The following is a 21,102-nucleotide window of genomic DNA, read 5'->3' on the forward strand; positions in this document are numbered from 1 at the left end:
TTAAAAAATAGAAAGTGAGAATTAAATGCACATTTATTCTCATCCCTAGATCTAAATGAATCTCAGCCATTAGATCTTAGGGTAACCCAAAAGGTCATTTAGAGAGTAAAAGGAGAAGAGAAGAGAAAAAGATCAATTCATTCTTTCATGAGCATTTGAGAGAAAGAGAAGAGAGAGTAAGGAGAAAATTTCTGAGCAGTGAGGAAGTGAAGGAGAGCAACAATAAGACATTTCAACAAATCTGGGCAGAAACATTTATTGGCACACATCCCAGGGAAAAACCGTACAATAGAAGAAAGGAACAAAAATTGAGGAAGAGAGACATCAACAAGGGTACGATATTCAAGGTAGATTTGGGCATGATTTTCGAGGCAGTCATACTGTTGAAATCTATACAGTCCGTACAACAGGTTTTGGACATGATTTTTGAAGCAGGCCATACAACATTTAATGTTTTATTGCTGGAAATTTTTTTGTTTTGGTTGTTTGCTGATTGGCACGATTTTTGAGGTGGAGTTCAAGCACAGAAATCGAGATAAGTTGTAATTTGTGGTTGCTGGAATTTTTACTGTGTATTTTAGTTTCTCTGTAAAAGCATTTTCAGAAATAAAGAAGAAGTCTCAAACTGTCTTTCCCAAGAATTGTAGGGGTTTTTTCCAAGGTCACATTGACCAAAATTCACTGTGTTATTTTCTGTGTGGGGCTGTCATAATTTTGCTGTGTTTTATTTCTGTAATTTCAGCAGTTGTGAAATCTCTAAATTTGTGTTTTTAGAAAATATTGTCATTTCCAGATTTTAGAATTTTTATCATGCTTGGATTTAAAACTAAATGCATGGAGTGATAAGGAAAACAGATAACGGAGTGGGGATTGAAATTTCTTCACAACTTGCCCAGGTTGTTTTGCACACTTTATAGATTAGTGCTTACCATGGCAATGCAGCATTGCCCCTCTAGAGTATAGTGTTGGGCACTTTGATGATTCCACATGATGATTGAGACCTCGAAGTAACCCATGAAGCGCCCAAGTTGGCCTTGACATTGTTTGATGGTCATTGCTTGATCTGAATTCCAGATGATGATGGTCATCCCTAGGATGATAGTAGAGGACTTGTACTCGCCCTTCGAGCCCCACTGCTAGAGAGTGATAGTGCCGCATCACTTGTCTAACCCTTTGAGAGGGTGACATAGATGATAGGACACCCATAGCATGGGTTATGAACATGGAGGCACTTTGAGAAAATTCTTGAGCTCTCCCCTTAAGATTTGAGTTGATTATAATGATGGGACATCTCACTAGCCCATCGCATGCATAACATCATGCCTTTGGAGGCCATTGACCTACGCATGTGGGTTTTTATGGGATTATTTTATTGGTTTGAGCTATGGGGTTGGCTTGTAGCCCCCCTTGTGTTGTTGAGCACTCAAAGTCAAACTTGTTTTAGGGATTGTAGGCTAACAATTTTGTATAAGTGAAGGGGCATGTTGAGAAATCTAGGGAAACTATTAGATTAGGGTTCTTCAAATGATTTCTCTTAACTTGACAAGTTCTTTTGATGTTATTTTTGTTGGACACCTAATCCTCTATGGGTTGGTGTAGAATGTGAACAACCATGAGAGTCCAAGAGACCTTGAGATGTGGAACCCAACGGTCACACCAATGTACTATAAATGTATATCATTGTCAAATAATAGATGGTCTCTCCTGTTTATCTTTAATATTCTGTTGCTGCCATGTGTGTGTTTAACATGGTATCAGAGCGAACGATCTTCTGGCCTGATCATATTTGAGCCACTTGTTTTGTGACCTCTCTGTGTGTCAGTTCTACTCTCCGATCAATAGAATTGATGCCATACCCTTTCTGCTACTCATAATTGTGGTCAACAACTGTTTCTCCTTAGATTCTTCTTTGAAAAGTGATTTGTTAGATCAATTTCCTGTTGGCCTCACAAAAAAAATGCCTTTGTTGATTCTCTGACTACTCAATGCTCACTGTGGTAACTGTGCGCTCAAATCAACGCAATCTTTCATTGTTATTCTCTGCATTGGATATTTGGCTGGCCCGCATTGACATTTCTCTCCTTGCCAAGCATTATTCCCATGACGGTTTTCTCTGCTCGACTGCTACCTTGTTAGAATGCTGACACTTAATGTTTCGCTGGTGCGGATCCCGAATCTCAAAAGCGTTACTCTCCCTATGCTCAAGTTGCGTGTGATTCCTCACAATACCATTGTATTCTCTGCAATTCATTGTTCTATTAGTGTTCGGCCTGTCAAAGTAAATGTTTATGATCACCCTTGTTATGTGGTAACTCCACTGGTTTTATGGCTTGCTGATATGGACGGTTTGATTGCTTGTTGAGATGGTCTATGAGCGTTGCCTGTCCTCTGCCACTCCGAGCTTGTCAAACCTGATGTAACTAGCTTTATTGTGAATTTTTACCTAGAGGCTTCCATGATTTTCTCCTAAGCCATTTCTCTACCTCTGCGTGAGAAATCGAACCAAATAATTTTGTTTTTCAGACGTTTCAACTACTTAGTCTCCATGTTTGAGCAGTGATGCATTTCCATGTTTGTGCAATGATACCTCGTAGTGGTGAGTTTAAGAAATATTATTGATTTGTGACCCTTGCCTGGATCTGAGGCAATTCATAGATCTACTGGCTTTAGTATATATCAATGTGTTTCAGGACGCCCGTGTTTAAACCATAACTCAGATTTAAGTGATCCTTTAATTATCATCAACCTCATAATTGTTAGATTTGTCGGAGAGCCATTTAATTGTTGGTGAATCAAATTGGTAGTGGGAAATAACCGGGGAGCATGATTGATGTGTAGTATTCTCATGCAACCTCGGGTAACCTTCCACGATACTAATTCCCCTCTTATGAACGGTGAAAGCTCCCATATTGATGACATGAGACCAACTAATTGCATTTGAATAAGAATGAGTAGTGGTCCATCCTTCCTACCCAACTTTTATGTTCGAGCTTTCGTTTTCCATGACAATAGGCTTGGTGCTTCTAGTGGATTCCAGAAACGATGCATCACATGAGCCGATGTTATAGGTGTCTGATACTACGCTGAACGGGTATGCATTGAAGCTATGAATTTGCACGACAATGGTGGTAGTTTTTGTGTCTGATTCAAATACAGGGAAAGGATTCTTGAAGATTTATGTTGACATTATGAAGTGTTAATCATATGCTACGTTGGTGAACCTGACTTGACATTTGTCTCATATCCCTTGCGACTCACCTTCAGCAGAGTATTTTCCAAGTTGTGCAAGGGAGTTGGCCTTTCCCCGAACCAGCAGGATATTCTAAGTTGCGCCAATGTTCTCGGGCCTGCCAACACGAGCATCTGAGAATGATACGTGCCACGGGTTCGACGCTTGGTTCATCGCATTCAAGTTCAAGATCGCCTCCACCTTAGATTGCCCACCAGACAAGAACATGATTCCAGGAACGACCGGTGGAACTCTTCTTCGGAGAAGGTTCAGGGTATATTGGGCAATAGTTTCGGGACTGGCCCTCTCCTTACACTCAACACCAAGGGTAACCATGCTCGGCTTCAGCAGAATGCCTTCGAACATCACGTTGTTCTCTGTTAGGTAGGAGAATACCTCTGGTATTCTTCAAACAAATCTGTTTATATATGTTTTTTATGACATATGGTGAATGCTCTTAAAGGTTGAATGGTGTTGTGAGTGTGGATGCATACGTTGTAACGCTATCCTTTGGTCACTGCGCTCAGCCTCCTCCCACAGTCACGCATACCTTTGGTCACTGCGCTCAGCCTCCTCCCATAGTCACACATACCTTGGGCTCCCATACATAGTCAGCTCACTGTCTTGGCCCACGTTGGTTGGAGAACTGGACTCCTGCAAATTGAAGTCTTGATGGCGTTGGGTCTAATTGCTGCAAGGGCCGTGCAGTGAATGGCGATGCAATGAAAATATGAAGGTCATGTTTTGTATTATGGTGATGACATATATGTGTGTTGATCATTGTAAATCAGGTGTGGTGTTTTGAAAACTATTTTGAGTTATTCCATTCTTTAAAGGTTGAAGTTTATGCTTGAGGGGAGTCTCTTAATGCATGGGAATGTATGTGATGTGGATTGAGTAGTTTATATTCCTAGCCATGACAACTTAGTTATGAAGCCGAGCTATTCCAGATTTTATAATTCCACATTTCATTGTATGATACTTAGAGATAAAGAAGTTTGTATAGTCCCCTATTGCAGCACACAAACATTTCATCAAAGTATCAACATCCTAAAGAAAATTTCAAATCAACTTTGAAAAAGAAGAAAAGGTGACTAGATATTGTAAGTGGGTGCGGCTCCTTTCTCATTAATCCATAGTTGTCACCAGTTTTTTAAAGGTGTAATTTTGACAATGGAGAATATGGCTCAATTACTGAAGTATTAGAATTCTTGAAAACTTTGATGCATTCTACTGATCATGATACAGTGAAAATCAGCAAGAACACTCTCTATGATATTAAAACCTATCTGCAGTATACACAAGAAAAGGTAGAATTTTTGGAGCTTGAATCTCAGCTTCAGTAGGAAGAATTAAAACAGAGGAGTGATCATTCTAAACCTGTTTCTGTTCAGAACATTGAAATAGACTCCCATAAGCAGCTAGTTGATTAAGATCTAGTGCCCAATGAAGTAGCAGAATTGCATGCAGATGCAAAAATTTAGCCAACACTTCCCAAGCCAATCATTAGACCTTGGGAAGAGCTTGTCCATAACAAGCACATAACAGGTCTTGGATATGAGAAGGACGTGTCCTTTCATATTACAGATTACTCAAAGCCCATCTAGTTTCAGAGTACTTAGGGTTTCCTCCATATTCCTTTTAAATGCAAATTCTTACTTTTGTTGTGGCGAATCCTCCCCATAGAGGGCTGATGCCATCCTTCCTAATCTATTTTATTCCCTAGAAACCCTAAACCCTAGCTTAGCTTCAACTTGAAGCCTATTTGAGGGTTTATCTTGTGTCTTTGTTGATCTAATAATTCTATAAGCCCTTTCTCTAACTTCTACATGTCTATGTATTCCTTTATCATTGCATATCAATAAGCCCAAGCTTGTCGAAGTGTTTAGCTAGTCTGGGGTTAGGATTCATTACTCCTTTATATAGATGAATTGTCCAGTTTAAGGTATCTTTGTGTTACAAATATAAATTATATAAAATAATATAAATATAGATAAATGTAAATAATAAATAATCAAGTAATGATTATGTTAAATAGTCATTAGTTAAGTGAAAAGGCATGTCTAAAAGACATGCCCAATTATGAAAGGACACCTGCCTAGGTATATAAGAAGGGCCTCATTGTAACATTCAAGATCCTTGTACGTTTTATATATATTAATAAATTATTATTACAAATTCCTTTTGTGTATTTTTACATTAAAGTCAACAAGCTACAATTTTGTTGCTTCAATGGAATTAGAGCCATGCAAGTCTTTGAACGTTATCTGCTGCACAATATAACCATGTGTGTCCTTGAACATTATCCATTGCACATAATGCCATTAGGTTTATGTCCTGAATTCATTGAGCAGTTTAGTAATATTCCAGAAAAGCTTCAACAATTAGAAAAATCACGTGCAAAAGTTATTGCACGTCTAAAGGAAATCGATAATAAGGAAGATGATAGTGACAATGGAGAAACAAAGCAAGGTTTTGATCAGAATGATGATAATGAAAATGAATATGTAATAGATAATGATGAATATGAGAAGGATATAGATCAAGATGATGATCCAAATGAAGATGATGTAGATGAGGATTATCTTGAGAAACAAGAAGATTAACTATATCATAACAATGAGGAAGATGCTGAAGAAGACATTGATGATGATGAAGAGGAAAATGTGGAAGAAGAAAAAGGCAAAGAAATTATTCTTATTGAAGAAATTGATATGAATATGGAAAATTTTGAAGAAGAGGTTATGTCAAATACAGATTATGATAGTGAAGATGAATATGTGCCTTTGCATGCTTTTCAACGTCTTACTACCCAGATGCAAAGAGCAATTTTAGATCCTAGCTTGGAGCACTTTCCTAAGTACGAGGAGCAGCATCCAACAATGCTTGAATATTTTACATCAAATTTTACAAAACATCTTCATAGGACAGTTAATACTCCACAGCTTGTAGCTATTCAGTGGGCTATTGTGCATATCACTGCTAGTACTAATGGAGTTGGGTTTGCTAGGCAGGAGGAGCATTGGCCTTTCACCTTGGTATCAAACACACTAAGAGAGGAGAGATTTGGGTCAGACAAAAAGATTGAAAGCTACTCTTTGAAGCAAGAATTCAAGGAAAAAATGAAAATGAAAAAGTTCAAGATGATGCTAGAAGCTGGGGCAACCCTTCCTATAGCAGAATAAAGGACACAATTGCTTGAATTGATGAGAAATAATGATATTGTTGTTGTTAGTGGTGAGACTAGGTGTGGGTAAACAACTTAGGTTCCTCAGGTTACTCGGTCTTGTTATTTGTCTAACGTTAGAGAAGATGTCAGTTTCCCATGTTTGCGGTGTAGCTCTTTCGTGATCTGCTGGGTATGGATGTGCTCCCTCCAATTGGCTAGCACAAGCGAATTATACAAAATAGTTTAAAAGGGCTAAAAATTTTGATTGTTTTTGATGATGTGGATGGTGTGGAAAAAATCAAGAGTTTATTAGATGTGCATGTGCTAGAACATGGTAGTTTGATCACAACAACATGTCGTGAAACATATATACTCATAGGTTCTTTTGTAGATACTTTGTTGTATGATGTAAAACCATTGCAAAAAATGCATGCCTAAGACAATTCCGACCGCATCCACTCCTGACTTCATACACTGCTCTGCATCCCCTCTCCGTTGTGCCTTCCCCCAACAACTTCCACAGATTGTGCCACAGTCAGTCCACGCCTTTGCCCTTGCCGCGCTGCCTTCCCACTGTTCGATGGCTACTGTTCCAGACAAACCGAAGAGGAAGCCACACACACGCTGCCGTTAAGAGAGGCTGCTACCTTGCTGTCAAGTGGTGTGCCCGGTTGAAGGGTCAACGACTATGCCCTGGTGTTGATTCACACGGGCTCGGTCAAAATAAATTTGTGGCTTGGTCAATACATAGTATAACTATATACATACATCGCCTTTCTTTCTTTGCAATAGGGATTTTGACGATGTCGACGAGCTCCCTACGTTCGGGGATTCGAGTTTCTATAGACACTAGGAGTAGCAGAGGAGTAATATATATGATCTCGTGCTGCAAGGCAACAGAGCATTTCGAGAAAACAAACTCGAAGAGGCAATGATTATATTTCAATAGCTAACATAACTTGCCTTGAAGGATACGAAGAAACTACATGAAATCCAAAGTAGTGTTGAAATTTGGTACCGGAGGACAGGTGGTTCCCTAAGGCTTTGATCTTTGGCCTAGGGAAAAGTGTCCAAAAGAATTTAATTTTTCTCCTAAAGTAACTTTATAATTTTTATAAAGTTAAATCTAATTTGAAAGTGACTTTAAGTGATAAAGTTACTAAGTCTAATTTTAAAGTGACTTTATAAAGTCAATGAAAAATTAGAAAGGAAAAGTGACTTTGGAAATAAATGACTAAGTGGGTCTTTATTAAAGTGGGGTGAATTAAAAAATAGAAAGTGAGATTTAAATGAGCATTTAATCTCAGCCATTGATCTAAATCTATTTCAGCCATTGGATTTAGGGATCACCCAAAAGTCATTTAGGGTTGGGTTAAGGGAGGAAAAGGTGGAAAAAGATCATTCATTCTTTCATGAGCAGATTGGGAGAAGGAGAGCAAGAGAGCAAGGGAGATTTCTGGACAAGGAGGAGAAAGAGGCAGCAGTTTGGCACACACACCAAGGCAGCACTTCAGCAAATCCGAACAGCATAAAGAACAAGCAGAAAAAGGCAGTTTTGTGAGCAAAATAGTGAAAAAAAATATTTTTCAGCACGAATATCGAGGAGGCGATTTTCTGCACTTTTTCCGAGGGCTGTCCGTACAAGTCCGTACGGCCGTCCGTACAGTCCGTACAGTCCGTACGGTCCGTACATCCGTACGTCCGTACGGTCCGTACATCCGTACGGTCCGTACAGCTCTTCCAGCATTTTTCAGATTGTCGTTTGGGCTGAAAACAGATAAGTTTTGCTTGCTGGAAAATTTCTGTTTTGCTGATTTTTTGCTGAAAAATTTTCTCTGTAAAAGGCATTTTCCAGAAATAAAGAAGAGCTCTCAAACTGGTTTTCCCCAAGAGTTGTAGGGGGTTTTTCCAGGGTCAAGTTGACCAAAAATCACTGAGTTTAAATGTGTTTTAATGGCTGTTTTAATTGCTGATTTTTTATTTCTGCAATTTCCAGCACTCTGAAAAAATTTCCAGAATTTGTGTTTTCAGCAATATTTATTTTTTCAGTCTGTTAAATGTATGGCTATGGGAATGGGCATTTAACTATATGGGAGAAATAAGGTGAAACTGAAAACCGGGGTGGGAAACAGAAAATTTTTAACATGGTATCAGAGGCTGAGTGCTGAAGGGCAGTTTGGGACAGCAAAAGAGAAAAAATACAGCTGCTGATTTTTTCACTCAGAAAATTCCAGCAAGCTGATTTTTCATAAACAGCAGTTTTATCTTTACCACAGCAGTGCTATTTTTCAGTTTTAGGACAGCAAGATGTCATTGGGATTGAGGGTGGAGGATAGGTTGGATGGGCATACAAATTACAGCGTTTGGAAGGAGAGAATGCAGAGTATCTTTGAGGAGGCAGAAGTCTGGGATATCATGGTGCATACAGCACAGCACCCTGTTGTTGTGCCTACTGATGCTACTCAGTTGGCAGCTTATAATAGAAAAAACAACAAGGGTAAGAGGTTGATTCTAGACGGAATCAAAGACCATTGCATTCCTCATGTGAGAGGAAAGAGCAATGCCCATGAGATGTGGACAGCATTGTCCAATCTCTACCAGAGTACCAATGAGAACCGGAAGATGGTCCTGAAGGAGAAGCTGAAGAACATTAAGATGGGGAATGATAGTGCAGCTGGATATCTCACAAAGATTACCAATGTGAGAGATGAGTTGGCAGCGATTGGAGAGGCCATTCCATCCACTGAGTTGGTGCGTATTGCAGTGAATGGCCTCCCCCGTTCATGGTTGAACTTTGCTGATGGGGTTTGTGCACGTGAGACCCTTCCCACATGGGAGAGGTTTTGGGATGATTGTATACAGACAGAGATCAGGAAAGGACAGCTTGGGGCAGCCAAGCCAGTTGAGCAGGATGAGGACGTAGCACTGGTGGCAGGAGGCAAGAAAGGCAAAGGGAAGAAGCAGGCTTCCACAAGCGGTGGTGGAGGCAAAGGCAAAGGTAAAGGTAAACAGGGTAACTCACAAAAGGACTATTCCAAAGTGAAGTGTTGGAATTGTCAGAAGATGGGACACTATGCAGTTGTGTGTCCGGAGAAGAAGAAGAAGAAGGGGAAGACCCAGGATGTGGCAGCGTCAGCTGAGATTGAGGACTTTGCAGGTCGTTTTGACCGGGAGTTTGCGTTCACTACATGTGAGTCCTCTAGTGCAGGATCACCTGCCACACAGGTTCAGAGGGAGCATGCTTTTCCCTCGATTAGCGGAGCATCTACAGGTATCTGGTATGTGGACAGTGGGGCTTCACGTCACATGACAGGAGTCCGGGAGTACTTCTCAGAGCTTTCAGAGAGTGGCACTGATATTGAGGTAGTACTCGGTGATGACAGAGTTGTTAGAGCAGTCGGGGTGGGGACAGTGACATTTCAGAGGGAGTCCAAACCTCCCTTGAAGGTGTCAGAGGTTCTTTATGTGCCAGGGATGAGGAAGAACCTCATATCCGTCTCAGCGTTGGAGGACAGAGGATATGAGGTACTGTTCAGGGAAGGACAGGTGTTGATGTATCCCAGGGGCTCTCCAGCTGATTCAGCTAGAGTGATAGGTGTACGCCATGCAAAGGTGTACAAGTTTGCATTCCAGCCCCCTTTGGCATTGAGCTGTAGTACCGACAGCAGAGCTAGCAGTTCTGAGCTATGTGAGATTTGGCACCGCAGGATGGGGCACATGTCTCATGGAGCCTTGAGGACATTGCGGGAGATCACTTCAGGTGTGCCAGATTTCAGTACTGATCACCATGATACTTGCAGAGGTTGTGCGATGGGCAAGTTTGCCAAATCCCCTTTTCCCAGCAGTGACAGCAGAGCGACGGGGATACTTGATTTGATTCATTCCGATGTGAGCGGTCGGATGTCTCATGTTTCCTTGAGTGGATATGAGTACTATGTCTTATTCATTGATGATCACTCCAGGAGGACCTGGATTTATTTCTTGAAGACCAAGAGTGAGGTCTTCAAGCGGTTTCAGGAGTTCAGAGCTCTTGTGGAGACTCAGACAGGTCGAAAGATCAAGTCCCTGAGGTCGGACAATGGAGGAGAGTACACCCTTGGAGAGTTTGTTGACTATTGTGCAGAGGCAGGCATTAGGAGGGAGTTCACTGTTCCTTACAACCCCCAGCAGAACGGGGTTGCGGAGAGGAAGAACAGATCCATCATAGGGGCTGCCAAAGCCATGTTATATGATCAGGGGTTGCCATTGTTCTTGTGGGCAGAGGCCTGCAACACAGCTGTTTACTTGCAGAACAGGAGTCCGCATCGTGCCTTGGGGCACATGACTCCGGAGGAGGCTTTCTTTGGGAAGAAGCCTGATCTTGGTCATCTTCATATCCTTGGATGCATTACATACTCCTATATACCCAAGGAGGAGAGGACCAAACTAGAGCCCACCGCAGAGAAGGGTATCTTTGTGGGCTACAGTGAGACCTCAAAGGCCTTTCGGATTTACATTCCTGCACAGAGGAAAGTTGTTGTCAGACGGGATGTGAAGTTCGAGGAGGACAGGGCCTTTAGGAGGTCACGGGAGTTAGAGTATCTGGATCAGCCAGACCCTCAGCAGCAGTTGAGTCAGTCGCAGGGATCCAGTGGGCAGGGATCAGGAGGATCCGGAGGTACATCTATGAGGATGTCAGGTCCATCAGTGAGCAGTGGCTCGCCGAGCCAGAGGGGTGGTGCTCCGGGCAGCATACAGAGCAGTTCACAGAGCAGTTCACTAGGGAGTCCACTGATGGACAGTTCACACGGTACCTCAGCTTCTACAGGTTCAGGTGCAGGCAGGAGGACAGCAGACAGACAGTCAGGAGTTCAGGCTACTGATGGGGATGAGGAGGAGGAGTTTCATTCTCCTATGGGAGAAGCATGCTCAGGGAAGAGGAAGCCCAAGTGGCTTCAGGACACCTTGAGAGATGCCACATCTGTTGCTGAGCCGAAGAGGCCGGTCAGAGAGAGTAGACCACCTGAGAGATTTTGTAGCTATATGGCGATGGTTACCAACATCCTTGACTCTGAGCCTTCTAGCTATGAGGAGGCAGCTAGCCAGCAGGTCTGGAGAGAGGCCATGCAGGAGGAGTATTCTTCTATCATGAAGAATGATGTTTGGGAGGTGGTGCCGAGGCCTGAGGGCAAATCCGTGGTTACTTCCAGATGGCTTTACAAGGTAAAGCATGCTGCAGATGGCAGCATTGAGAAATTCAAAGCAAGGTTTGTGGCTAGAGGGTTCTCCCAGGTAGAGGGAGTTGATTATGAGGAGACCTTCGCTCCCGTGGCTCGATATACTTCGATCCGCTCCATTATATCGATAGCAGCAGAGATGGGTTGGAAGATCCACCAGATGGATGTGAAGACCGCATTTCTCAATGGCTTCATACAGGAGGAGGTGTACATTGAGCAGCCACAGGGCTTTGAGGTGCATGGGAAGGAGTCCCATGTGTGCAGATTGAAGAAGGCCCTTTATGGCCTGAAGCAAGCTCCCAGAGCTTGGTACTCCAGGATAGATGCATACTTGCAGGGGATGGGTTTCACAAAGAGTGAGGCAGATCCGAACCTTTACTTTATTGTGATTGGTGAGGAGCCTCTCATTCTGGTGCTGTATGTGGATGACTTGATCATTACAGGTGCAGAGAGACTCATAGAGCACTGTAAGAGAGATCTTGCAGCGGAGTTTGAGATGAAGGACATCGGCTTGATGCATTACTTTTTGGGTTTGGAGGTGTGGCAGGAGGAGGGGCATTTCTTCCTGGGGCAGGGGAAGTATATTGTGGACATCCTTAGCAGATTCCACATGGAGGATTGTAGACCCATGTCGACACCGATGATCACCAACTGGAAGAAGCTTCATGCTTCGGATTCCGAGTTGGTGGATCCCACATTGTACAGGCAGCTGATTGGTTCCTTGATGTATTTGGTCAACACCAGACCAGATATCTGTTTTGCAGTCAACACGATGAGTCAGTTTATGTGTGAGCCTAGGAAGGTTCACTGGGTGGCTGCAAAACACATTTTGCGGTACTTGCAGGGGACAATGGATTATGGTCTGGACTACAGGCAGGGAGATGGAGTGAGATTGGCAGGATACACTGATTCTGATTGGGCAGGTTGTGCTTCTGATAGGAAGAGCACTTCAGGGTGTTGTTTTGGGTTGGGTTCAGCAGTAGTGTCATGGTTCAGCCGGAAGCAGCAGTCAGTAGCACTGAGTTCAGCGGAAGCAGAGTATATGGCAGCCAGTCTAGCTAGTTGTGAGGCCATCTGGCTTCGCAAGATGTTGTTTGGCTTATTTGGTCAGCCGTTGAGACCTTCAGTGATTTACTGTGATAATCAGAGTTGCATTAAACTCACGGAGAATCCAGTATTTCATGACAGGTCAAAGCATATCGGGATCAGATATCATTTCATCAGAGACCATGTTCAGAAGGGAGCTGTAAAGCTTGAGTATATTTCCACTGATGAGCAGGTTGCAGATATTCTTACCAAAGCCTTACCACGGGGCAAGCATGTCTACTTCAGAGACAAGATGGGTGTGGTGAGGAACACCTTCCTCGGTAAGAGGGAGTGTTGAAATTTGGTACCGGAGGACAGGTGGTTCCCTAAGGCTTTGATCTTTGGCCTAGGGAAAAGTGTCCAAAAGAATTTAATTTTTCTCCTAAAGTAACTTTATAATTTTTATAAAGTTAAATCTAATTTGAAAGTGACTTTAAGTGATAAAGTTACTAAGTCTAATTTTAAAGTGACTTTATAAAGTCAATGAAAAATTAGAAAGGAAAAGTGACTTTGGAAATAAATGACTAAGTGGGTCTTTATTAAAGTGGGGTGAATTAAAAAATAGAAAGTGAGATTTAAATGAGCATTTAATCTCAGCCATTGATCTAAATCTATTTCAGCCATTGGATTTAGGGATCACCCAAAAGTCATTTAGGGTTGGGTTAAGGGAGGAAAAGGTGGAAAAAGATCATTCATTCTTTCATGAGCAGATTGGGAGAAGGAGAGCAAGAGAGCAAGGGAGATTTCTGGACAAGGAGGAGAAAGAGGCAGCAGTTTGGCACACACACCAAGGCAGCACTTCAGCAAATCCGAACAGCATAAAGAACAAGCAGAAAAAGGCAGTTTTGTGAGCAAAATAGTGAAAAAAAATATTTTTCAGCACGAATATCGAGGAGGCGATTTTCTGCACTTTTTCCGAGGGCTGTCCGTACAAGTCCGTACGGCCGTCCGTACAGTCCGTACATCCGTACGTCCGTACAGTCCGTACATCCGTACGGTCCGTACAGCTCTTCCAGCATTTTTCAGATTGTCGTTTGGGCTGAAAACAGATAAGTTTTGCTTGCTGGAAAATTTCTGTTTTGCTGATTTTTTGCTGAAAAATTTTCTCTGTAAAAGGCATTTTCCAGAAATAAAGAAGAGCTCTCAAACTGGTTTTCCCCAAGAGTTGTAGGGGGTTTTTCCAGGGTCAAGTTGACCAAAAATCACTGAGTTTAAATGTGTTTTAATGGCTGTTTTAATTGCTGATTTTTTATTTCTGCAATTTCCAGCACTCTGAAAAAATTTCCAGAATTTGTGTTTTCAGCAATATTTATTTTTTCAGTCTGTTAAATGTATGGCTATGGGAATGGGCATTTAACTATATGGGAGAAATAAGGTGAAACTGAAAACCGGGGTGGGAAACAGAAAATTTTTAACAAGTAGTTGGCCCAACATTATATTATTGGAAAGCAATATCACTTATCTTGCTAGAATGATATGGTGATGCCAGAGAAATGCGTCTTTTCGGGCTGTAGGTTGATCCATTCAACATTCCCTTGAAGGCAACATTGTCTGAGTTAAATAGACGATTTGGTTTAGGGTCGTTGGCCGATATGACAAATAGGATTAAATGGGCCAAAAACCAAAGAACTAATGCCTTTGAATGTACTCTATGTTTGAAGTTGCTTTATGATCCTCTGACTACTCCATGTGGACATATATTCTACCGTGCCTGCCTTCTTCAATCCATGGATCATGGTAATAAGTGTTGGACATTGGATAAACCAACGCTCCCCATGTGTTTCGAGACATGGACTAACCGCCTCTGGTGGATCCTTATCTCTAGTGATGTGATCGTTACTAACACTTGTGGGTTTTCATTTAACAACAATTGTGATTCCCAACAATTGGTTTTAGAGCCAATACCTTCACTCAAAGCATAACAGCTTGAAGGTTGATGAATTGGAACACAAATGGCAGAGCCAAGGAAGAATGTCTCCAATCCTCCTAAAGATGTGTCTCCCTCAACCATCGAAGTTGAAATCAATCAATTTGTAAAGGCTTCATGGTTCAATGGAAACTTTGATATATGGGAAGTAAGAATGAGGAATTTCTTAAAGATTCAAGGCATTAAAGTCTGGAAATCGGTGATTGCTGATAGCATGATGGATGGAAAATCCGAGTACAATGCAATAGCAATGAAGGAAATCTTGAATGGGCTACCAGATTCTATAAAAAACAATTTAGAAAAATGTTCATTAGTAAAGGGTATATGGGACAAACTTCATGACCTTCACTCAAAAGGAGCATTGATCATGACCACTAGTCAAGAAGATGATGGAAATCAAGAAGGAAATCCAGGAATGATAACATCAAGGCTAAAGAAGACCTAGAAGATGAAGAGAATGAAAAAGATTTTGAAGAAGATCTCCTCACTAAACTTATGGCTGCCATGGAAGAGATTATCGATTTGAAAAAGGAAAACGAGGAACTTAAGAGGAAAGCACTAGATGGTGACCAAGGCCAAACAAGGAAGGAAGTTGACCTTGTCAAGCTTCAAGTAGAAGGGATGAAGAGCTTGCCAAGCTCAAGGAACACCAAAGCAAAAGAAAGCATCATGAAGAAGTCATATCCATGACAAATCAATTGGATAAGGCAAGGAAACATGGAAGATACCTCGTCAAGCCACCTTGAACAAAGGCACAAAAACTTGAACAAATTTGAAGCAGAGATTGGTCAATACAAGGAAGAGGTCTCCTCCCGTAGATCTCAACTAGAAGAAGCAAGGAAACAAGCAGAAGGTGCTGAGAAGGTGATGGAAGCTTTCCACTCATAGAAGGACAAGTTGATGAAGCAGGAAAGAAGATAACTTGCAGAGACGTTTACAAGAACACAAGGAAAATAAGGCTCATCAAAAGGACTATAGAAAGGAGAATGTTGTGCAGTCGAATATAGCTCAGTGACTTAAGGAGATACATAGGGATACAAAGTAACTAGGATATGAAGAAAGATAGCGAGAAAGACAATTTCAGTGACATTTTCTCTTGATTCGGACTATGAAGACCTCTTAATTCTGACCGTGGAGACAACAGATATAGATTGCAGATGCATAAAAACTTGGACTTGGACACTTGATGTATAACTATTTGGAATTTGTCTGGAAGCATTGAAGTGGAGCAACTTTAAGGTTGATACTCTAAACATCTTGAGAAAGTTCTTACTTTTGGAGTAGCATTCAAAACCATGTTGAAGCAGGCATCATTGTCCACACTTGAGCATTATTAAAAGCAAACTTTAAGGATCTGTTTGGGACATTCTTGGAGCAACATTGTTGAAGCCATGATAAAGCAACAATCCTTCTATCTTGAGAAGAAGAGTAGTTTGACAGAGGGAGCAACTCGTCAAGGGGAGTACATGGGCACCCCATTTGCCATTGATGTGAAAGGGGGAGAGAATGTTGAAAGTGAAAGAATATTTCCATCAATGACAAAGCGGGAGATTGTTGATCTAGATTGTCATTGATGTCAATATGGCAATATTCTAGATACTAAATAATGATGTTAAGCCAAGCAGAGCAGATCCACGAAGCAACAGGAGCAGTAGACCCAAAAAGGAAAGCAAGGAGGAAAGATATCGTAAGTCATCAAAAGAGAAAGGTAAAGAGTAAGAGGAAGAAGTTCATCAGAAGGAGCATAGAGGAACACACAACAGAAAAGGAAAGAACAAAGAAACAAAGAGGAACATGCAACGGAGGAGCATAAATAGTGTTAACGAAGGAGTTAATAGTAATATCGAAGAAATAAGCGGAGGGAGTATTAAACCATGGAAACCCATTAAAATCCCCAACACATGTAATAAAACACATCGACGGCTTTATATCGATGACTTTACCAATGGTCTATTATGTGCCACTACCCAAAACCCCTGATGCGATATGTACTGTGGACCTGAAACAAGTTATGGTAACAACCCCATACAATATCGCATCCGTTGCATAATCACAAGCCATAAAGGGATGTTCCGTTCAAATCCGCCGATTGCGATATATATATGGACCCGTGGGATCATTACAATTCATCTTAAAGAAACATTGCATTCGCCTATCAGAATTGTCATATCGCAAAGTCTTAAAGGATGTCACACCGTCGATTGCGATAGGGATGTGGACCCCCGACTGCCGATTGCGATAGGGGTGTGGACCCCCGACTGCCGATTGCGATAAACTCGACGTACTGCCGATTGCGATAAAGTTGTGGACCCGACAGATCTATTGTCGAATGTTTAATATTATATTACATCTGCTTCATCGACAATATGAGTATTGGCAATGTTACATCAGTAATATTAAAGGTTGTGATTGTGGGACCTCCAAAAGTTGCGATTCCGATTGATGACGTGGATGTGGGACCTCGTTGGGTACAGTCTCTCCTATGAAAATTTTCGTAAATAAAACAAGTGGTATCAGAGCTTAGGTCACAAGTTTGATACACATCCGGCTCGTGTTGGGTTGGAGATTGTTGGACATTGATAAACCAACGCTCCCCGTGTGTTTCGAGACATGGACTTATCGCCTATCATGGATCCTTATCTCTGGCAATGCGATCATTGACTAACACCTGCGGGTTTTGGTCAAACGACAATTGTGATTCCCAACAATAAGTGCCCAATGTGTAGGATAATACTACTACTAAGTCCTAGGACATACCCTTTAAGAATAATTTTCTTGAGGAGCATGCTGAACAAAAAGATGAGGAGACCCTAACACATTTAGGAATTCATATTGCCTCTACGGGTTGGTCGATATAACATTTACGCTTACACCGTCCTCAAAAAACATGGTTCAGTATGTGTGTATATATATATATATATATATAGATATATTAATTCAATCACACACTTACCATACAAATTATATTATATAATTATAAATTAATTAATTAATAAATAAATAAATTTAATTAATTTAATTATATAATTAATTCAATTATTTAAAAAAATTATATTAATAATTATATTGTTATTATTATCTAAATAAATAAAAAATTAGAGTTAAAAAAAAAATTGGAGGTTAAAAAAAAAAAAAAAACTAGTTCCAAAATAATATCACCAGAGAAGTATACATGTTGAGGTACTAGTGACTAGTCACATTTATCAAAAATGACATGAGCAAAGTGAAGACAATTGTTCGAGATTATGATGAAGAACACTATCAACGTTGAGCTTTGAGGACAAAGCTTTTGAAGGAAGGGGCAATGTTACGAATATAAATTATATAAAATAAATATAAATATAAATAAATGTAAATTATAAATAATCAAGTAATGATTATGTTAAATAGTCATTAGTTAAGTGAAAAGGCATGTCTAAAAGACATGCCCAATTATGAAAGGACATCTACCTAGATATATATCCAGGGGTTCATTGTAACATTCAAGATCCTTGTACGTTTTATATATGTTAATAAATTATTATTACAAATACCTTTTGTGTATTTTTACATTAAAGTCAACATGCTACAATTTTGTTGCTTCACTTTCCCTAGTCTATTTACATCACCAAGAAACCTCTATCAAGAATATCCTTATAGGTGAATACAGGGAAGCCTCCCTTGTGGTGAAACTCCACTAAACAACAAGATGAAGATTGTTGAAGCAACAGTGGCAATCCTTCCTCATTGTTGCTACAGGGTTTGGCCCTTGCCTCGTGAGTCCAGGTTCCTCTCACAAGGCATGCTAGATTTTGCGGCAATAGGGCACTCATTTATAACCGAATCATATCATTCATTCATACATTATTCAATATGTTATCCTCAATGGATTACTTTACATTCCAAGTCATCTGGATATTTAACTGTGAGCCAGGTTTGGCTCACACCTTCATTTGCTATAATCTCAATCTATTGTTAATATTAATCATAATTATAGCCAATCTTACTTGGTTTCCTTGTCCAACTAATACTTGTATCAGTGAGGCAACACATGCTTGTATGGTCAAAATTTCAGTTATAAGTAACTATTCCGACATATAAGTACATATTTGTACATGTAATAATTGGTGAATGATGCAAATTCTTTAGCTGGAAGAACCATCCAGTTCTTGGAGACATCATTATCCTTGATAAGGACTTGTTCTGTAATACCAATATTGGTGGATGCCTAAGTAACCGGATTCGTTGATATACCCTAGCGAATCCAAATCCTGCGTATCCGATACGATTCGCTAGAAAATCGTATCCCAAAACCGGATTCGACGAGTCCGACTAGGATTCGTACGAATCCTGTACATGCTTATCGAATCCCGATTTTAGGATTCGTATCCTAGAAAAGTGCCTCCCGCGGGTTAAAAAGCACGCATTTCCTTCATTCTTTCATGTTGTTTGTCATTTGTATTTGCATTGTTTGAGGTGTTTGCAAGGAGATAAGGGTTTGGTCACTAATCCCAAATCCCGAATCTCCGTGTCAGGGGACTTAGGTCACCAGGTTTATGAATTTTAATTCTGCATGGGTAATCATGACATTACAGGTCCTTTGCTGCTTCAGAATTAGGCCTCGAACCTTGCTTAGTCTCTCGTTGTCCTGAAATAAAGGGCTGAGGTCTGTTGTACAAGGGGCGAGGTCCTATGATGGTCTGAAACAGGCCTATACCCAAGCGAATCCCATAATCCAAAAGGAGGCCAAAGTGCACAAAAGTCATTTTCAAGAAATATGGAGTTTGATTCACTTGAGAAAGAGCCCGTATCAAGAGAAAAATAAAAGGAACAAACCCTTGATCCTTTCAAGAAGCGAAACTCCAATCCAAAGATCTCTTGTTTGATATACGATGCTCCACAAGTCCGAAGTGAAATTTCAAAACTCGCAATTACTCAAAATGATATTCATTTCATACTGCTTTAGAAGATTAGGAATGATGTCTTTATATAGTCTTTTGAAGCCATGGATTAAGGAACCGACTTAATGTTTTTGAGGAGGAAAAAATCCTATTTTGAATATTTAAAAAGGTTGAAGCCCCAAGATATGATTTTGACATTAGGATATGAACCACATTTGGATATATTAATAAAATTATTCTCGGTCCTTTCTATATAAAAGATAAAAAGACATATAATTATAATAATATTTCTTTTAACTTTTGACTATATTAAGCTTATATTAAATTTATATTAAACTTTCTTTATTCAATTTTCCTTTGACCTTTTGACTTGATGATCTTGCCAAGCCACATTAACTCCAACATTGATGATTTTGTATGTACTATGCATGCTATAGATGAAGATCTATGTTTGAAATCAATAAATTTGTATCATTAATTAAAATTTGTGTAAGAAATATCTAATTTTTAATATATATATATCTTTTTAATAAAATAATATATAACGAATCCTACGTGTCCTGTTCCGGGGGGTCAACGTGTTTGAATTGACACTACGAATCCCAAATCCTACGAATCCCGATCCCCATGTCAGCTGACTTAGGTGCATGCTTATCCACATTTAAAACACAATTGGGAATTGTGGTCATGAATGTCGATTACGTGTTGAAGATTATCATTGAATTATCTTTATATTGTATAGTGAGTATTTTCTTTCTACAGAGACCTTAGAATGGCATATAATTAGAGAACCCCTTCTTGGCATGTTTAGTTTGATTTGTTAGTATATAACTGAATGTAGATCACTTTTTTGATTCTATTGACTTTAGTGTAATCTGTTTTGGTTTATTTACTAATACAAGATTGTTTAGAAGTGTTTTTTCATGAGTTTCACTAATTGTATGTCAAGATAAATTATCCACCGAAAGGGATTAAAGTTATGTTGGATGTTGTAATGAAATTGTTAATTCTAGTTTAAGGCTGTTGAGTTTATACTAATTATGTTTATTTGGATATTTTATTTCCAGGCCAAGCTACCTGCATCGGAAATTGCAGCAACAATCAATGAATTTCGGTCTCACCATCTTTCTGAGCTTACTGAGGTATGTATGGTGTATAAATTGGTCATCTTTTTTGAATCAAATCTTCATTTTGTACATCTAGCATGTTGGTTGATATCATCTTTCTTGGGTAATGCTTTCTTTGTAATATTTTAAAATATTATGATGAAACCTTAACCAACCTCACAATTTGATTAGTGAGAAGTTCAAGTAAATTAGCAATGTCTATATATCTAGATTCACTGTCATTGTACTATCCATATACATAGCTTGAGGATTTAATATTTAAAAATGGATTTTGTGTTGAAGTTAGCAATATACTGGCAGATTAAAATTTATGTTCAATTTTACACTTATCTCACTATGCATATGTGATTTCACTGTTTTCACATTTGATTTATAATCAGTAAAAGAAGATGCAGTATTAAATATTTTTGAACACAAGAAATTGAGAGATTACAATCCATATAGCCAAAGAAAATGGTTGAAGGTGCG

General features: G+C 40.0%; 1 protein-coding gene across 2 annotated transcripts in view; it reads left to right on the plus strand.

Annotated features, from left to right (window-relative positions):
• Window positions 1-21,102, plus strand: part of LOC149146937 (K(+) efflux antiporter 2, chloroplastic-like) — a 443,890-nt gene that overhangs the window by 357,194 nt on the left and 65,594 nt on the right. For both annotated transcript variants that reach the window (XM_089445962.1, XM_089445963.1), the window contains exon 20: window positions 20,575-20,649. In XM_089445962.1, coding sequence (XP_089302088.1) covers window positions 20,575-20,649 — 75 coding nt within the window. The remainder of the gene's footprint in view (window positions 1-20,574; window positions 20,650-21,102) is intronic.

This window comes from Pinus tabuliformis, chromosome 9, assembly GCF_031772625.1.
Source record: "Pinus tabuliformis cultivar Carrire ecotype Pingquan chromosome 9, CPIR1, whole genome shotgun sequence".
Lineage (NCBI taxonomy): Eukaryota > Viridiplantae > Streptophyta > Pinopsida > Pinales > Pinaceae > Pinus > Pinus tabuliformis.